Raw genomic sequence first — 16292 nt, forward strand, 5'->3', positions numbered from 1 at the left:
AACAAAGAAAAAGATTTTACAGATGAATCTGTCCTTGGTGTACTCCAACTGCTTTTGAAGATTGCCACACATACTTCTTAAAAGAAAATTGAGTTAGGTACCTTGATATAAAATGATACACACTTCCATGCAAGGACAATTGTCAATTATTAGTCATATACATATATATATTTGCAGAACCACTAGCAAAGCTGTGTGAAACCTGCAGAGCTTTTTAGCTAGCACCACACTAAATTCTTAAATGACAGACATAGCAAATCAATTTCAAAGGCACATGCATGAAAACCCTTGGCAAAAACTGCAAAATTAAATGTGCATGTGAAAGACTTTGCTACACAAGTGGTTGCAAATGAATCAATTAAAGTGAATAACAGCTAACCTGATCAATCATAATCAACCCAAACAGCTTGACTAGGGAACTTGCCAAAGCGCTAATTGATGTTAATGAGAGTAAGGTCCTGGACGAAACCTCCATTGGAGACCAAATTGAAGAGTTAAACCAACCTACATAAATTCACTGAATCTTTTAAAATACTGTTGCTAATGAAAGGAAGCTAGTTGCATGAACTCTATTATCAAGGGGGCAAGAAAAGCTGGATGTGCCAGGTTACGTTAGCTATTGTTAGCTACACTGCAGTAATACTCTTTTCATGATTTATGTTGTGAAGAAATCCCATTTGATGGAATGTTTGCTTTTTAGCTAGGCTGTAACTTATCTGAATCCATTCCTAACAAAAATATATCTTTATAATATGCAAGTCATCACACTGCAAAGATAGCAGGCATAAAATGGGTGTACAGCAAATATTTTCTTTAATCAGTGTGTTTCTCTGCAGTTCTTCCAATCCTGGTTTTCAGACCACATTGGTGTCCTGCCCAAAATGGGAATGACTACAAGGCCAACAGAAATCCTATCTTTTTCTAAGAATGCTTTTGTTCTGCTGGTTTACTGCTAAATGGGCAACACAAGAAGAGCAGCACTCTTTTGTGCTGTCCTTCTGTTCCCAACATTCAGGACGAACTGATATCCTTCTGCAGTGTTCTGCTTGCAGCTCTTTGAGATGGGTCATGTTCAGACACAGTCACATCTTGAATGAGTTAGGATTTGGGATGGAATTTTTACTTTCTCAAAGGGTCTAAAAACAAAGATTTAATGCAACAGAAATAAAGCAATAATAAAGCAAAAACTGAATTAAGCAATTATTACATATGCAGGTAACACGTTAGCATTTAAACAAAATAAAACTGAACTGTAAAGAGCTTTGGACAAATCAGACCTTTTTCCAGCTCTGAAAAGAAAACAAATTTTGTACCTGGCAGAATTAACCATAAAGGACCCTTGTCACTATGTGATTTACCTGTAGAGATGCTGGTAACTAGAGAAGAGCCACTGATAATGTTCTTAGCATTCAGGAATGTTTGCATGGAAGGTGGTGGTGCTTACAGCTGTCGCCATAATCAACAAAGAACAACCAGTGGGCCACAGGATTGAAACTGGTGCTTAATTGTTTGTGTCTCTGAAGGCGATGGTGCAGAGCTAGTCTACAGGTTATGGCCATCCTGTGGAGGCTGCTTCAAATTGAGAGCTCCTACGTGATTGGACCCTCCACTATACTGTAATGGTTCATCTACCCTGGCAAAGCAGCATAAATGATCCTTAGAATATTGATGGACTAGATTAGAGTAAAAGTGATAGTCATTTTTACAAAAGAAGGTAGAAACTAGCCTCTTTAAGCAGAGAACTGAACAACTCAAGAACTTTTGCCTTAGACTGTTAACCTAGCACCTTTACATGTACAGGCAATTCTTGTTTTGCGTGGGAGTTCCATGTGTAAGCCTGCTCCGTCCCTTTTTGTGATGTTTTGGGGCTACTTCCAGGTTTCGCACTGTGCGTGTGCGCGCACACGATTGCACATCATTAAGATGTGCCTAAACTGGGAGTTGCCTGTAATAAGGTCTCACAGTGTGTGAAAGATGTTGTTTCCCCATCCCCAATACATATATAAGGCGCTGAAAGCACAAAAATATTTTGTTTTGTTTTTAAAAAAGTAAATACACAAGATCAGATGTTTTTAAAAAAACCTTTTTGTTTAAACAGAAGAAATGTCACATATTTATATGCTTATATACAGCAGAACATCAAAGTAAAGGTATCACTTCTGGGTGGTAGCAGTAATTTGCCATATAGCTCCCTCCCTGGTCATGGGAGGGCACTGTCTTTCTTGTACGGTACTTTGCTTTGAGGGAGCCCACAGTGCTGATATCTTAATCTGGGGCTAGCCAACAGTTGTGTATCATTAGATGACCCCCCCTCCCTTCCCCAAATTTGTAATGTGGCAGTTAAGTTACATTTTGCCCCACCTCCTCACAGATAATATTGTGGATGGCAGCTTAATCATTATGGGTTTCCCAGTTGATGGAATGACTGCCATCAGACATAGCTGTGCACTGCATACAGCACACTTTGCCAAGCAGGTGTCCTCCAGATGTTTCAGACCACAGCTTCAGCATTAGATGGGAGAGGCAAGCTTCATCAGGCATCTCCTGACCCTGAACTATGACGGCTGGTCATTATAAGATGGTTGGTGCCCAAGTTTTGATTTTGATTTTCCTTTTCCCTCCCTGTCCCCTTTTGCTTGAGTACTGTAATTTTTTAGAGTGCAAGCCTGGAAGTAGAGATTGTCTTGCTTTGGTTGTATGTAAGCTGCTCTGGAGGCATTTTGGGCTGAACAGTATAGGGTACAAATGTGGCAAATAAATAAACACCTACCTAGATGGGAACAAATTTTAAAATGCTAGCTTCCTATACAAGAGAAATTGGCTTCATATTTGTCTAGCATAGATTCAAAAGTTGCAAGTGAATTTCTGAATGTTGAAGTCTTTTGTAAGGCTGTTCATCTTCCACCACATACATTGTTTGGATAACAGTTTAACATTCAAATCCTTCTGAAAATGCTTTTAAGATTCAGTTGTACTTTATAGAAAGTGGAAAAAAATCTGTTTATCATTCTCTCTGCTCCTCAATCCCAGAGCATACAAACTTTTTCTGTGTCTTTGTATCATTAAAACCATTAACTTTAGCTCCATATATTCTTATAACCAGCCTGTGAAGTAATTACAGTTGTGAGATTCAAAATGAGATAAAGGGTTGCCCAGTGCCACTTAGCAGAGTGCATAGGTGAACTGCATTTAATCTGTCTCTCCCACATGAAAATGCAGGATTTTGTTCACATTGGTTTCCATATCCTGTACTGCCTTACACAGCATAGTGGGTGTTATCGACATTCTGTTTGGTGTAATGCTGAACTTGCAAACCAAAGGAATACTTTATTTATATCGCTTATACATCACAACCACTTCTTTTCCTATAAATACAATATTTTTAACCTGTATTGTAGCCAAGAACTTAAGATGGTCTCAGACTTTAATCTAAAGCCAGATAATAACTTCACACCTTACGAACCATAAAGATTTTATAGCAACATTTTCATCTTTATTCCCTTTGCCAAGTAAATGTCCTTTGGAAGGGCCTAACAGAGAAAAAGCATTCCTTCCAATTCTGATGTCAACTGAATGTTGAGAGACATTGCATATTAGACCACAACTGTTAAATGTACCTAGCAACACACATGCTGCGCCACAAACGCCAGACAAAAAAAGAGGATGCAGCCAACAAGAAGCTATTGCAGTAGGCATCAGACACACTAACCTCTCTCACTGGCTTTCCAGAGGCATTTCTTCCTTTAGTAAGAGAAGTAGTTTGGTATCAGAAAGAAAAAGGGAAAAACACAAATACAGAAATACTTCAGTGTTTATTCTGGAGCTGAATTCAGAGCATTGTTTTTTAAATAAGCCAAAAGACTACAGTGCATAAAAATGCATAAAATGTCCCTTGTAGGTCATCAATGTAAAGTAATAAAAATCCATATCTTCTGATGAAAATGCAGAGAGTCTGAGATAATAAATTTACTGGAAGAAAAATAATAGATTGGAATAGATTTGCTCAGTATGTGTTGATTAGTCATCATGCTTTGTTCTAAAATATTTTATTACCCACAGAAGATAGTATTTGATTTATTATTAAGAGTGATCCACCTTAGCACTGTTACATACCGAAAAACAATAAAACTTTTTCAAAACCAAATTAAGACTAAGATGCACAAAGAATGTGATCTTAGCTGAAAACATTTCACACACCGTTAGTTCACTGTTGTAAAATAATAATATGCAGACTACATAATAGGTTGTTGAGCCATTAATATTGTATAGTATTTCTTGTAAAGGAAGGGGAGAGGTGATTCAATGCAGTAGACAGACAAATTTCTCTATATCTTTCTACTAAGGCTGGGCAATGCAGTGGAACCTTGGTTGTCGACCGCTTCGGAAGCGGAACAATTCAGAAGCCAAATGCCGACAACCCAGAAGTGAATGCTTCCGTTTTCGAATGCGCATCAGAGTCGAACAGCTTCCGAGGTGTGTTTCTCCATTTTTAAAAAGGAATTTGCCGAATGATCTTCTGGAACGGATTACGTTTGACAACCAAGGTTCCACTGTATCTGATTTTCAACATTGTGATACATCACCATATATCAATATATGACAATGTCTGAAATAAGGAGGAAGGAGGGAATAAGGTGTGGAGAGAGAAGCAGCTGAGCGCTGAATTCTTGGATGTGAACTTCAAACTGGTTTGGGGCGATACATTGCCAGCCCTAGCCAAGACCACTGCTCTCTTTCCTTGCATTTTATTTGGAAGAAGAAAAAAAACCCCCTCAAACTTTTAAAAACTCCGGGAATGTACCAAAAACATAACAGAAATAGCAGCAAAGAGAGAGAGTTCCAAAGAAGTCCAGTGGGGCTACTCAGATGTAAGTTGTAAGCTAGGTAATGGGGGGGGGGGATATTTCCAAGGCTGATTCCTCCCAAACCCAGTTTGTTCCTAGAAGCAGATTTCCAATTGCAACTAAAGAATAGAAGATCAACAAGTGGTGGGCAGGGGGGCGGGGAGCAAGAGACAAGATCACAGCACAGAGGCTTTGGCATGAGGAACAGTGTGCCAAGGTTCCAACCCAACCAGGAAATGCAGTTGATTGATTGTGTGCACCCCACCTCCCTCTGCAAGGTCTGGTGAACTGGATGCACACCCACAGTTTCCTCCATTGTACCCATGAGGAGAGTGTTGGCTTTTTTGCTCCCTCTTGGGACAACTTCCATTGCAATGCCCAGCCACGATCCCACCACATCGTGGCACAAAAGGAACCATGGGGCGGGATGGGTGGAGAAGGCTTGCAAGAGAGGGAGGGAGAGGAAAAAGAAAAGGCAGAGGAGAGAGGCGGAGAGAGAGAGAGAAATACAACAAGGGCTTGGTGAGAGAGATAGAGGGAGATACCTAGCCCAACAGAACAAACATAAGGATCCCGGGGGGGAAACCAACAACCTCCCTCTGCCTACAGAGAAAACAGATTATAATTGGCTCTACTTAATTCTACTCCAAGGGAAGTGCGTGGCGCTGTGGTCTAAACCACTGAGCCTAGGGCTTGCCGATTGGCCGTTCGAACCCCCGCGACGGGTTGAGCTCCCGTTGTTCGGTCCCAGCTCCTGCCCACCTAGCAGTTCGAAAGCACCCCTAAGTGCAAGTAGATAAATAGGTAGTGCCCCGGCGGGAAGGTAAACGGCGTTTCCATGCATTGCTCTGGTTCGCCAGAAGCGGCTTAGTCATGCTGGCCACATGACCCAGAAAAACTGTCTGTGGACAAATGTTGGCTCCCTCGGCCAGTAAAGTGAGATGACACCGCAACTCCAGAGTCGTCCGCAATTGGACTTAACTGTCAGGGGTCCTTTTACCTTTGCAATTCTACTCCATTTTCCTTCTTCCCTGGGCTACAGGGTGCAGAGCTGCTTTAGAGCTGGCTAGCAGCCCTTTACTTGACAGTAATTTTTTTTTTTTTTTTTTTTTTTTTTTGCAGTACTCTGATAAGCAGCAGGCAAGGACTTCAGCAACTGCTTGCATCCCGGTGGGCATTTGCAATGTATTGCAAGGTCAAAAATAATGCAACGGTTATTGCAATCTGGGCTTTAAACTGGTTTTCAATTATGTATCAATAAATCACACAGCCCTAATTTCCACTTAGCAATTTTCTTTGTTCGGTTAAATTGCCCTGTCATTGCAGTTTGACACCTATGTCCAGAAACTGTGGTACAGATGGAATTTATAAGCAATCTTCCATTTGAATCATTTTGATTATAAATTTCATGAATAAATTAAACAGCTAAATGTTTTCAGCAGGAAAATACATAACATTAAAAACAAAACGTATTAAAGCCAAATCAAATGCACACATACTACTTGTCACAACCATCATAAAAATGAAATAATTAAATAAAATAGTGAAGCAGGCTAGAAATAATCATAGCTGAATAAGTCATCACCATTTCAATAGTCACTCTACTCTTGACATATGGAGAGCATATAGGATAGATCTAACAGTCAAGAAGAATAACAACAAATTATTTTTCACAATTAATATGGAGACATTGTCTGAGACACTGCTAAGATGAAGGATCCCCCCAAATCCTCATGAATATGCCAACATCCTCATTAGTCATGCCTATTACATTAGTTAGGACTCACTTAAGCCCCATTGATTTCTACACAACTCCAGTAGCATTAATTTTCTTGGGAATGGGGCTAAGAAGTAGCTACTTTGTTCTAAGGATACCACCAGTGCTTTTTTTCCTGAGGAGGTGCAGGGGTACACATACCCCCTAAACATTTTGTGAATCTAAGTTTGGCCTCATTGTGGGGCAGTATTTCAATGTGAGTAGGAAAATGAGAGTACCCGTAAACATTTTTTTTTTTTAGAAAAAAAGCACTGGATACCACCATTTCTTTTAAACATTCGTCACAGCTTAGTCAAAAATTTGATTGTTCAGCTTACATTACATTTCATTGTCATTCTTTTGCTAAAATGAACAAGGTCTCAATCAAATACATACAAAACTCCCATCAGACTTAGCAGTTTGTCCACAAGTGTAGTGTGAAAGCAATTTACTCTGTGACCTATTATCTTGCAGGGTTTAATAAACCACTAAGGTGGTATTTAATACTATATTTCCACCATGTCAGACCTCTAGCTTTGACATCTGTTTTGAGTTAGCACAGCAGTTGTGGAAAACAGCTGCAGCTACTATGAATTTGCTTTGAGCAGCATGTTAAAGGGAATGTGGATGGGACTGTACAGTTTATGAGAAAGAAAATTCCTTAAGGACAGCAATCATCAGATTCTCAGCAGAAATTCCCACTTTTAGCACCAACCTTCAGCTTTGCAGCAAGTGCAGAGATCATTCTATAATGTTTAAGCTTTCAGCTATTCTTTGCAGTTTTAAAAGTTAAAACAAGAGAAAAACTATATAGACATCTGCATTTTTTCCTCCAAAGATCTGTTTGCGTAGGTCAGACATACACTAACTTTGTCTACACAAGGCATTATTTCTTTTTATAAAGGTAAAGGGACCCCTGACCATTAAGTCCAGTCATGGACGACTCTGGGGTTGTGGCACTCATCTCGCTTTACTGGCTGAGGGAGCCAACGTTTGTCCGCAGACAGTTTTTCTGGGCCGTGTGACCAGCATGACTAAGTAACTTCTGGCGAAACCAGAGCAGCGCACGGAAACACAGTTTACCTTCCCGCCGGGGCACTACCTATTTATCTACTTGCACTTTGATGTGCTTTCGAACTGCTAGGTGGGCAGGAGCTGGGACCAAACTACGGGAGCTCACCACGTCGCGGGGATTCAAACCGCTGACCTTCTGATTGGCGAGCCCAAGAGGCTCTGTGGTTTAGAATTTCTTTTATAAGAAATTTATAATAAAATTTCTGTTTATAAGAAAGGCTAAAAACATAGTTCAATAGAGAGAAGGAAAACCTGATGCCATCAGTGTGTAACTCTTAACATTTAAACTGCATCAATTAATCATCAGTATAATACCTTCCTGAGGTTGAACCTATCAGAGATTATTTCCCAATTTATTTGTAATGGAAAGCCTATAGAATACTTTCCCCAGTGAGATTTATTTCCACATCATACTGGGAATTCTTGGCCGGCTTCCTACTTAGCATACATAGCAAGTTCTTTCACTGATCCATCATTACTAGCTGCAGAATTATCCAGGCAAACAACACAATGAGAATGTAACATCTGTGTTTTACTTCATTTTTGCATTAAGCAACAATGCCAGAAAAAGAGTTTTGTATAACTTGCACATTTGCAGGAAGTTTCGTTTTTTGAAGTGATTAGGTAGTGCAAGAGAATATAGTGTCTTTGCTTCTGTTCTTCACACAAATACATTTCATTAACATCTCTATTTAGTATTCAGCTAAATATACTCAGTATACTCAGGCATACTGAAGTTAATGAATGTGACTAACTTAGGTTCATTAATTTTAATCTGTCTACTCTAAGTAAAACTTAGTTGAATACTGTCCTCTATCTTTTCAGCAGAGGTGATTTCCCAAGAACGCTTGATACACTGTGAAAACTGAAGTAAGTTGAGCACCACCAATATTCCATGAACTCCAGGGTACCATATTCAACCTAATATAACTCTTCCCAAGGAGGATATGTAGTATTCACATGAAATTCTCTATTAGATAAGATTGCTTCAGTTGGGAGAGAGAATACACATGTACCTGAATATACAGGTAGGAAGAAAGCACACAATGGTCTCTCTGTTGTACAGCAGGGCAGAATCCACAGTAAGAATATAAATATATTTTCTTAATATGTATATTAAGATATATAAATTCCACACAAACAGCTACCGTTGTGTACCTTGGGCAGATGTACTAAAGTCTTTGAAATGTCTGACTTGGGTTCATCTAGGTCAGGCATAGATGCATACTTAATACAACCCCCAGCCCTATCTGGCTCTTGGAACTCTGCTCAGGCCACTTTGCTCACTAGTCCTGCGCCACACATTTTTGTGTGGATTGAGAGGGGTGTGTTTTTAGAAATCTTAGGGAGGAATTCAACGTAGCATTATGGTAATCATTCTGCCAGCACAAGCTCTGGTCCACTCAGAGGTTATAAAAGCCAGCTGTGTGGTGCTGGAGGCACTGCAGTCTTCACTGGATTCGCCCTGCCTTTGTTTTATTGTTTGAATGGGCTGACTAGTGGGGCAGGCATGCCCATGCTTGACCTTGCTATGGAAATAATTTGGTTGCTGTATTTGGGACCAGGGAGGAATTTGCCTTGTGGACAAATTGGACCCACCTGTGGATTTTGCCATCACAACTTTAGTCCTGGTGGGGGAGGCCCATTGCCGTGGGAGCCTGGGAGGAACTTTTTGTCCAGATACCCATCTCAGGAGCTGAAGGGACTTAGCATCTCCATCTGGTAACCCAAAGGGTTTCCTGGATATGGTGCATGTCAGAGGATGACCTGTGACAGATTCACCAGTGGTGGGCTAATTGATTTAAGGATACACACCCAAAGCCTACACTCAAACCTGCTTACATCTGTAATCACTAGAAGTTGTGGCCTTGATCCCAATACTGGTTTTTGTCTTCTTTGTGCATTCCCCACCCCCAGCTTCACTTTGCTTGGGCCCACAATAGTTACCTTTCAGTAGGCATAGCGAGAAAACCATTTAATACTAGTGTTGGTCATACAACCTATTTGTAGCATCTGCTTACATGGTGAGAAGTATTTTGTCTCATAGCTGCTGCTAATCAAAAATCTTGGGGAAAAGAGATGTATCACCCCACAAGTGGCCAAATTGTTGTATGCCCAATTTGATAAATCTCTACCTTGATAAATATATTCATTCTCAACCAGCAATTGCAAAATGTTAACAATTGCAGTCAAACTAATTATCAATCAGTGCACTACCTTCCAAATTTTGAATATTACAAATATTTTACATTTCAAGGGGCAACCCTCAAACTTTTTGTGCCATCCCAATGCATTAAAATGACCTGAGTGCACGGGACGTTAGAATGCCCTCACTTTCATTCAATTTGCATTCTATTTTTAATCATGCAAGATTATCTAAAGCATTATTACCATAGCCATTCAACAGTAGCTGAGAAATTAGGGCCTGACAACTAGTTTCATGTCAATCTTTTTTTTTGGGGGGGGGGGAAATACTATTTCTAAGTTTTTAGACCAACCTATGGTCTATTCGAGGAATGGCAGAGCACTAAAAACTTGGCATTTTATTTTGCTGTATTTTCTCTTAGGGTAATGAAACAGGTTGAAACAGCTTTTTCTTTATTATAAAAATGTTTTCAGAGCTATTCATTGCTTTGCCCACAATTTCAAAGAAACACAGTTCTATAAGATTAACACTCCATTCATTGAGTTTGTTGTACCACCCTTTAAAAAAGATGGTGCTACTTAGAAGAGGTTTCATAAAGGGTAGACTGGATATGCTATCCTCAAGAAAAAATACTCAGGGCAGCTGAAACAGAACTATGTACTATTTAACACACAGCACAGTGTTTCATTAGAACATTTGCCTGGGGAGCAGCTTTTCAGAGACAGGTTTAAAATTACTCCACATAAACATCCATCAAGAAATAAAATACAGTCTCCTTTAACCTAAGCCTTTTTTCATGGCACTATAATGTGGTAGCCAGATTCAGCAATGACCTTTTCTTGAGCACTAAACATTTCTTGGAAACATTATTCAAATACTATCTGTGCTCTGTTTTGACAAAGAAAGAAAATGTTAGAAACATAAATTTTAAAGAGGTTCCAACCTCTGAAGGCACAGAGCCCTAAACCCTCACCTACTCCGATTAAATGAAAGAGCATATTCTTTTTACCTTATGTCTGGCTGTAATATATTTGGGTTAAGTTCTGCTTCTAGCACCAGAGTGGGGAAAAGAAATGTTTCAGAGTTGTAAAAATGGAATAGAGTGCAGATACAGCAATTCTGAGAAAGAGTTGTGAAAAGAGAAAACCTAAGCCAAAAATCCTCTTATGGAGGTTGTAGTTTGTGGGCCAGTGTCTATAGTCTGGTTACTATCTGAATGTATAAAAAGGTAGTCTTAAAAAGGTAGCTTATGACCCCAGTAATTTTATCATTGTAATAGTGATGCTGTCCAATATTATTTTCCTATTTTTGGCTATTTTTTTTGTTAATGCTGATGCTACCAATCATCAGTGGGTTTGCTAATTTTTCTTGGGTCATAGACTTTTGTTTACTCACCTCCGATGGTACTTAATCCGCTTTTCTGGCCTATAGACAACTGAAGCACCTTTGAATGTGCAAATTTCCCCCCTGAATTGAAATGAATTAGTCATCCCAGAAGTACAGAGATCCGTCTGCACATCTGAGCACACACCGAAATCCCAGTAATACCGGTAATGCTATTGTACTATGGAGATTATTTTTCTACTGCTAGCATTTCAGAGCAAGAATTGTTTGCGGCTAAATATGCTTATGCATACAGGTTTTAGGAGAAAAAAATGTGTTAGATTATTCTCTTACAACACTTGCACCTTTCACCTGTGGAACAGTCTGTGAACATGATACTGAGCTGCAAGTAAGATGCACAACATATATTAACTGTTGGTCTTTGCTTCTGAACACGAAAGCTTACCTCTTGTACTTGGGAAAGAATTGTTGAGCTGTTCCATGACCTCTTCTAACCCTGTGCTTGTGTCCTGGGGAGGACTGAGCAGATCATCCTCACCTAAAAAAACAAAAGCAGAAGGACATTCCTTTTAACAAGAGCCATTAAAAAGTACTTGCTTCATAAATACTGCCGCTGGTTACAGTTTATGATCCTTAACCATTCATTTAGGACTCTGCAAGGTTCAGTTTGCAGTATTTCACCCTATTTAAATCCTATTTAAAAAATCCTCCTGGCTAACAATTCAAAAGAAATTTTAATATATATGCATACACATGTACATTCCTTCTTCTTTTTCTAAATTATAAAGCTTCTTCCATTTATGAAGTAATGTAGCCCTGTGAGAGTAAAATAAATTATTTCAAAAGTCCTAAATGTCTATACTAAAAATGGTAAAAGTAATTGCTAGAAAGAATCAGAGCTTCCTTTATTCCATTACCACAACTAGATTTTGTAGTTGTGTGCTGCATTTCAATGGTGATATGGCGAGACAGGAAATGTGTTTCTAACCAAGTAAATCAGAGCTATTAGTATTAATAGTTTTGACAACTTAATTGCATCAGATAAAAGCTGCAGAAAGATTGATTTTTACTATGAAAAGCCATTTGAAATGTTTGACATGGCAGAATACACTTGCCCCCTTGAGTAAGTTCTATGACCCAATAACAAAGCAGGGCAGAAATGTAGAGTTCAGATATCACAGTAGGTTTCCCTGAGAATTTTAGCATTACTGCTGCTCAATTTTTTAGGCTAATTTGTACACTGAGAGAAGGAAACTGCCAAATGTACAGAGTTTACATGTTGGATATTATAAAAGTGCTTGTAAAACATAAAGTAAGACTATTCTTTTAACATCTGCAAACCACAAAATAGTTAATTCAGAAGAAGCTGATTAACTGGTTAAACTCAATGAAAGTGTTATGAATCAGAGCTAATCTAGCCCAACCCCTGCCGAGGCAGAAAGTGCCTTGTGGAAACCATCATATCTCTCATCACATAAACCAGCCATATTTCAGTGCTTCCTCTGTTTTTTGCCCTTTTGGGCAACTTGTAATGGCTTGGAGAAAAAGCATTCTTAACTGCTGCAGATGAGCAACCTGCATGGAGACCACCTCAGTGTGGAACAACTTAATGCAACTATTATGAGGCGGCATTCTCAGACCTATTCAGTCAATAGGAATAAGACTGCAATTTGAAGATTTGTTTTTGAAACAACAAAGACGGGACTAATTCAACTGTTGTGCCAGCAAAATCCAGTGTTAACAGTGACGTATCACATACAGTACATGGCCACTGGAAACAAAACAGAACAGTGAAAGTGTTCACTGACTGAAGAATAAATTGCCTCAGATAGTAGTTCAGCTAGGGTGCTGATTGGAAGATTGAGCTTCTTTTAAACCAATGTCCTGAACATGGTTTAAATCATGTTTTTTGAACATGATTCACAAAGAGCAGAAGATCACTGTAAAAATAAATGAATAAGCAGTGACTAATGCTTATATTAATAAGAATTTGGTAACTAGTTTCTGCTTTTTTGGATTTCCTCAGATGTATCTTCAGAAAGAAAGGAACCACTTGAAGCTATTAAGATCTATTCAACATTTTTAGGAATACCAAATGCTGATACAAACCTCATATTAATAACTAATTCCTATTATTTCAGTACAGAAAAAATAGGGGACTGGAACATAATATTTTTTGCTTATAATTTCTTTGATTTTCAAATTTGACTTAAAGATCATTAGTACAGATTTTGAGAAGAAACTGTACTGTATTAGGATTTATCTGTTTATCCGTACAGAAACACAGATGCTCATTGTTTTTCCAGAGTGGTAATTTATAGCCCAGCTACTGTTGTTCATTTATTATGAGGGAACCAAATGTCTTCCCCTTATTACTGCTTTAAGTTTAATTTTAGTTTAGTTTCCAGCATTTAACTAAAACTGCCAAAGCAGCTTACATGTAGTGAATTTGAGAGATGGGCTTAGACTGTAAAAAGGTACAATGATTATGAACTGAGCAAAACTTGTCTTCTCTAAACTTCCAACATCTAGTGCCCCCAGACCTCTCTTATGTCAGTTTCACTTTTGCTGCTTCCTTCCAGAGCTTGACTAGGGAAGGAAGACCAGGGAAGCTGGGCTGGCAAAGGAACCATATTTTCTTTCCCATTGTTTCAGAGCATCAAAATAGCAATGAGAACCTCAAAATCTGTAATATTATTTGCCCAAGTCAGAACAAATTATTTCAGAGTTCCAAGTGGTGATGTGGCTTTTTGAGCATGCTCAGATGTTTTTATTTTGTTGGTGGGTACTTTAATAAAAAACAGACCTCTCCTGTTCCTAACCTTCTCTCTTGCCAATTTCCATTCTCCTCTACTTTGCAAGCTAAGGTTGAGAAAGGGAAAAGAGGAACACAGCTACCAAATTTCAAAAGACTTTTCACAGAAAAATCTCAGAAAAAACTCCCAGGCCAATTCTAAATCAAGATAGGGAAGTATGCTCACCTCTACTCACAAAATTATTAAAATTAAAATTCAACTACACACTTAAAATATAAACAATGAAACAATAATGGAGTCTTCAAGCAGAAGCTGTACAGCCATCTTGTTGGCAGTGTTTTAGCTCTGGATTTCTTGCACTGAGTAGGGAATTAGACTACATGGCCTACAAGCTCTCCACCCCCAATTATAAAGTCTGAATTTCAAATCCGTTAACAAATTATTGTTCAGAGGATTTTGTAGCTTTATAAACTGCTTGAAATCTACCTGTACCCTCAGTCTGCATCACTCCTTGGACAACAGCAGCACATAAGAGCACTATTTCACTTAAGACTAATTGATAGAGCCCTACCAACATGGTGTTCCCCTTATAGAAAGCCTTATATTACAAAATTAGTGAATTGAATGTGTCTGAATCATATATTTTGTGGTAGCTTGCATATAGAGTTCACAAAGTTCCAGGAAAAATTACAGCTCCCTATAGATTTCACAGTCAAAGAGTTTTTCTCTCATACCTGAAAATAAGCAATAAACATGTGGCTGTTTCAGTAACCCATAACAAAAGGGTACGTGTTCTGTCTGTAATAAAGAAGCTAGCAAGATTTCCCATTACCCAGATAGGAGACTAAAACTGTTGCTCACCTCTGTAGCAAGCCAGGTATGGAGTCACCAGGTCCATTTGTGCTGGGATTTTTGCCCTTTGCCCCAGTATGTAAATCTTTTGTAATATACACAATACAGAATCTTTTGGCACCTTAAACATGATTGATTGATTGATTGATTGATTGATCAATCATAATATTTATGTTGTAATATACTGAATAATAAAGGGTCACTGGGCTTTTATTAGAAAGATAGTGCTAAATAGCTTCACACATAGAACAAACATGATTCTTCCTAACTAAATGAATGTAATTTTCTTGTAATTACTGCAAAACACCCTATTCATTCTCAAATCCTCAGGTATAATAATATTTATACAAACATCTAAAGTAGCTATCTAATTACCTATCATGTTAAACAGAATTACTATTTAGCCAAGGCTAACCATTATGCAGGGACGCAGGTGGCGCTGTGGGTTAAAGCCTCAGCGCCTAGGACTTGCCGATCGAAAGGTCGGCGGTTCGAATCCCTGCGGTGGGGTGCGCTCCCGCTGCTGGGTCCCAGCGCCTGCCAACCTAGCAGTTCGAAAGCACCTCCGGGTGCAAGTAGATAAATAGGGACCGCTTACCAGCGGGAAGGTAAACGGCGTTTCCGTGTGCGGTTCTGGCTCGCCAGAGCAGCGATGTCACGCTGGCCACGTGACCCGGAAGTGTCTCCGGACAGCGCTGGCCCCTGGCCTCTTAAGTGAGATGGGCGCACAACCCCAGAGTCTGTCAAGACTGGCCCGTACGGGCAGGGGTACCTTTACCTTTTTTTAACCATTATGCATAATAAAAATGCTTATAAATGAGACACCAGATGGGAATAGCTTTCCTAGAAATATCTTGCTGAATTCCATTTGTCTGAGCACTAGCAGTGTACATTATTTATGTGATGTGTTTATGGGTTGATATACAATAAAATTTCTCAAGGCGGCTCACAACAAGAAGATAAAATGTTTGTTTTTAGACCATTGTCCAATGCAGCCTCACATACAATATACAGTATAGTCCAAATCTGAAATTACCAGGGCATAGTGGTCCATAAAAGCACCTCAAAAAGCAACAGAAAAATAAAAGAACATCACTGAACCAGGCTTTGTAGTTAAGTTCTGCATGTAAGTGAGGATTTTTTATTGAATTATCTTCTAGCAATCCAAGTCTCAATGGCCCTAAGGTAAAGGTAAAGGTACCCCTGCCCGTACGGGCCAGTCATGACAGACTCTGGGGTTGTGCGCCCATCTCACTCAAGAGGCCAGGGGCCAGCGCTGTCCGGAGACACTTCCGGGTCACGTGGCCAGCGTGACATCGCAGCTCTGGCGAGCCAGAGCCGCACACGGAAACGCCGTTTACCTTCCCGCTGGTAAGCGGTCCCTATTTATCTACTTGCACCCGGAGGTGCTTTCGAACTGCTAGGTTGGCAGGCGCTGGGACCGAGCAGCGGGAGCGCACCCCGCCGCAGGGATTCGAACCGCCGACCTTTCGATCGGCAAGTCCTAGGCGCTGAGGCTT

General features: G+C 39.5%; 1 protein-coding gene and 1 long non-coding RNA gene across 41 annotated transcripts in view; one reads left to right on the forward strand and one right to left on the reverse strand.

Moving 5' to 3' along the window:
* Positions 1 to 16292, forward strand: part of LOC310842519 — a 65816-nt gene that overhangs the window by 43585 nt on the left and 5939 nt on the right. For 8 of the 14 annotated variants that reach the window (XR_014563130.1, XR_014563132.1, XR_014563133.1 and 5 more), the window contains 2 exons: positions 8503 to 8544; positions 11252 to 11370. This is a non-coding gene — a long non-coding RNA (uncharacterized lncRNA). Of the gene's footprint in view, positions 1 to 4343; positions 4474 to 8499; positions 8545 to 11251; positions 11371 to 16292 lie in introns of all 14 variants that reach the window. The other 6 variants (XR_014563131.1, XR_014563134.1, XR_014563140.1 and 3 more) reach the window with 3 other exon arrangements.
* DMD (dystrophin) overlaps positions 1 to 16292 on the reverse strand; it is a 991104-nt gene that overhangs the window by 2668 nt on the left and 972144 nt on the right. For 18 of the 27 annotated variants that reach the window (XM_083734109.1, XM_083734093.1, XM_083734094.1 and 15 more), the window contains one exon: positions 11610 to 11702. In XM_083734109.1, the coding sequence (XP_083590235.1) occupies positions 11610 to 11702 (93 nt within the window). Of the gene's footprint in view, positions 1 to 3709; positions 3742 to 11609; positions 11703 to 16292 lie in introns of all 27 variants that reach the window. The other 9 variants (XM_083734089.1, XM_083734090.1, XM_083734086.1 and 6 more) reach the window with 1 other exon arrangement.

This window comes from Podarcis gaigeae, assembly GCF_964106915.1.
Source record: "Podarcis gaigeae genome assembly, chromosome: 4".
In the NCBI taxonomy this organism is placed as follows: Eukaryota; Metazoa; Chordata; class Lepidosauria; order Squamata; family Lacertidae; genus Podarcis; species Podarcis gaigeae.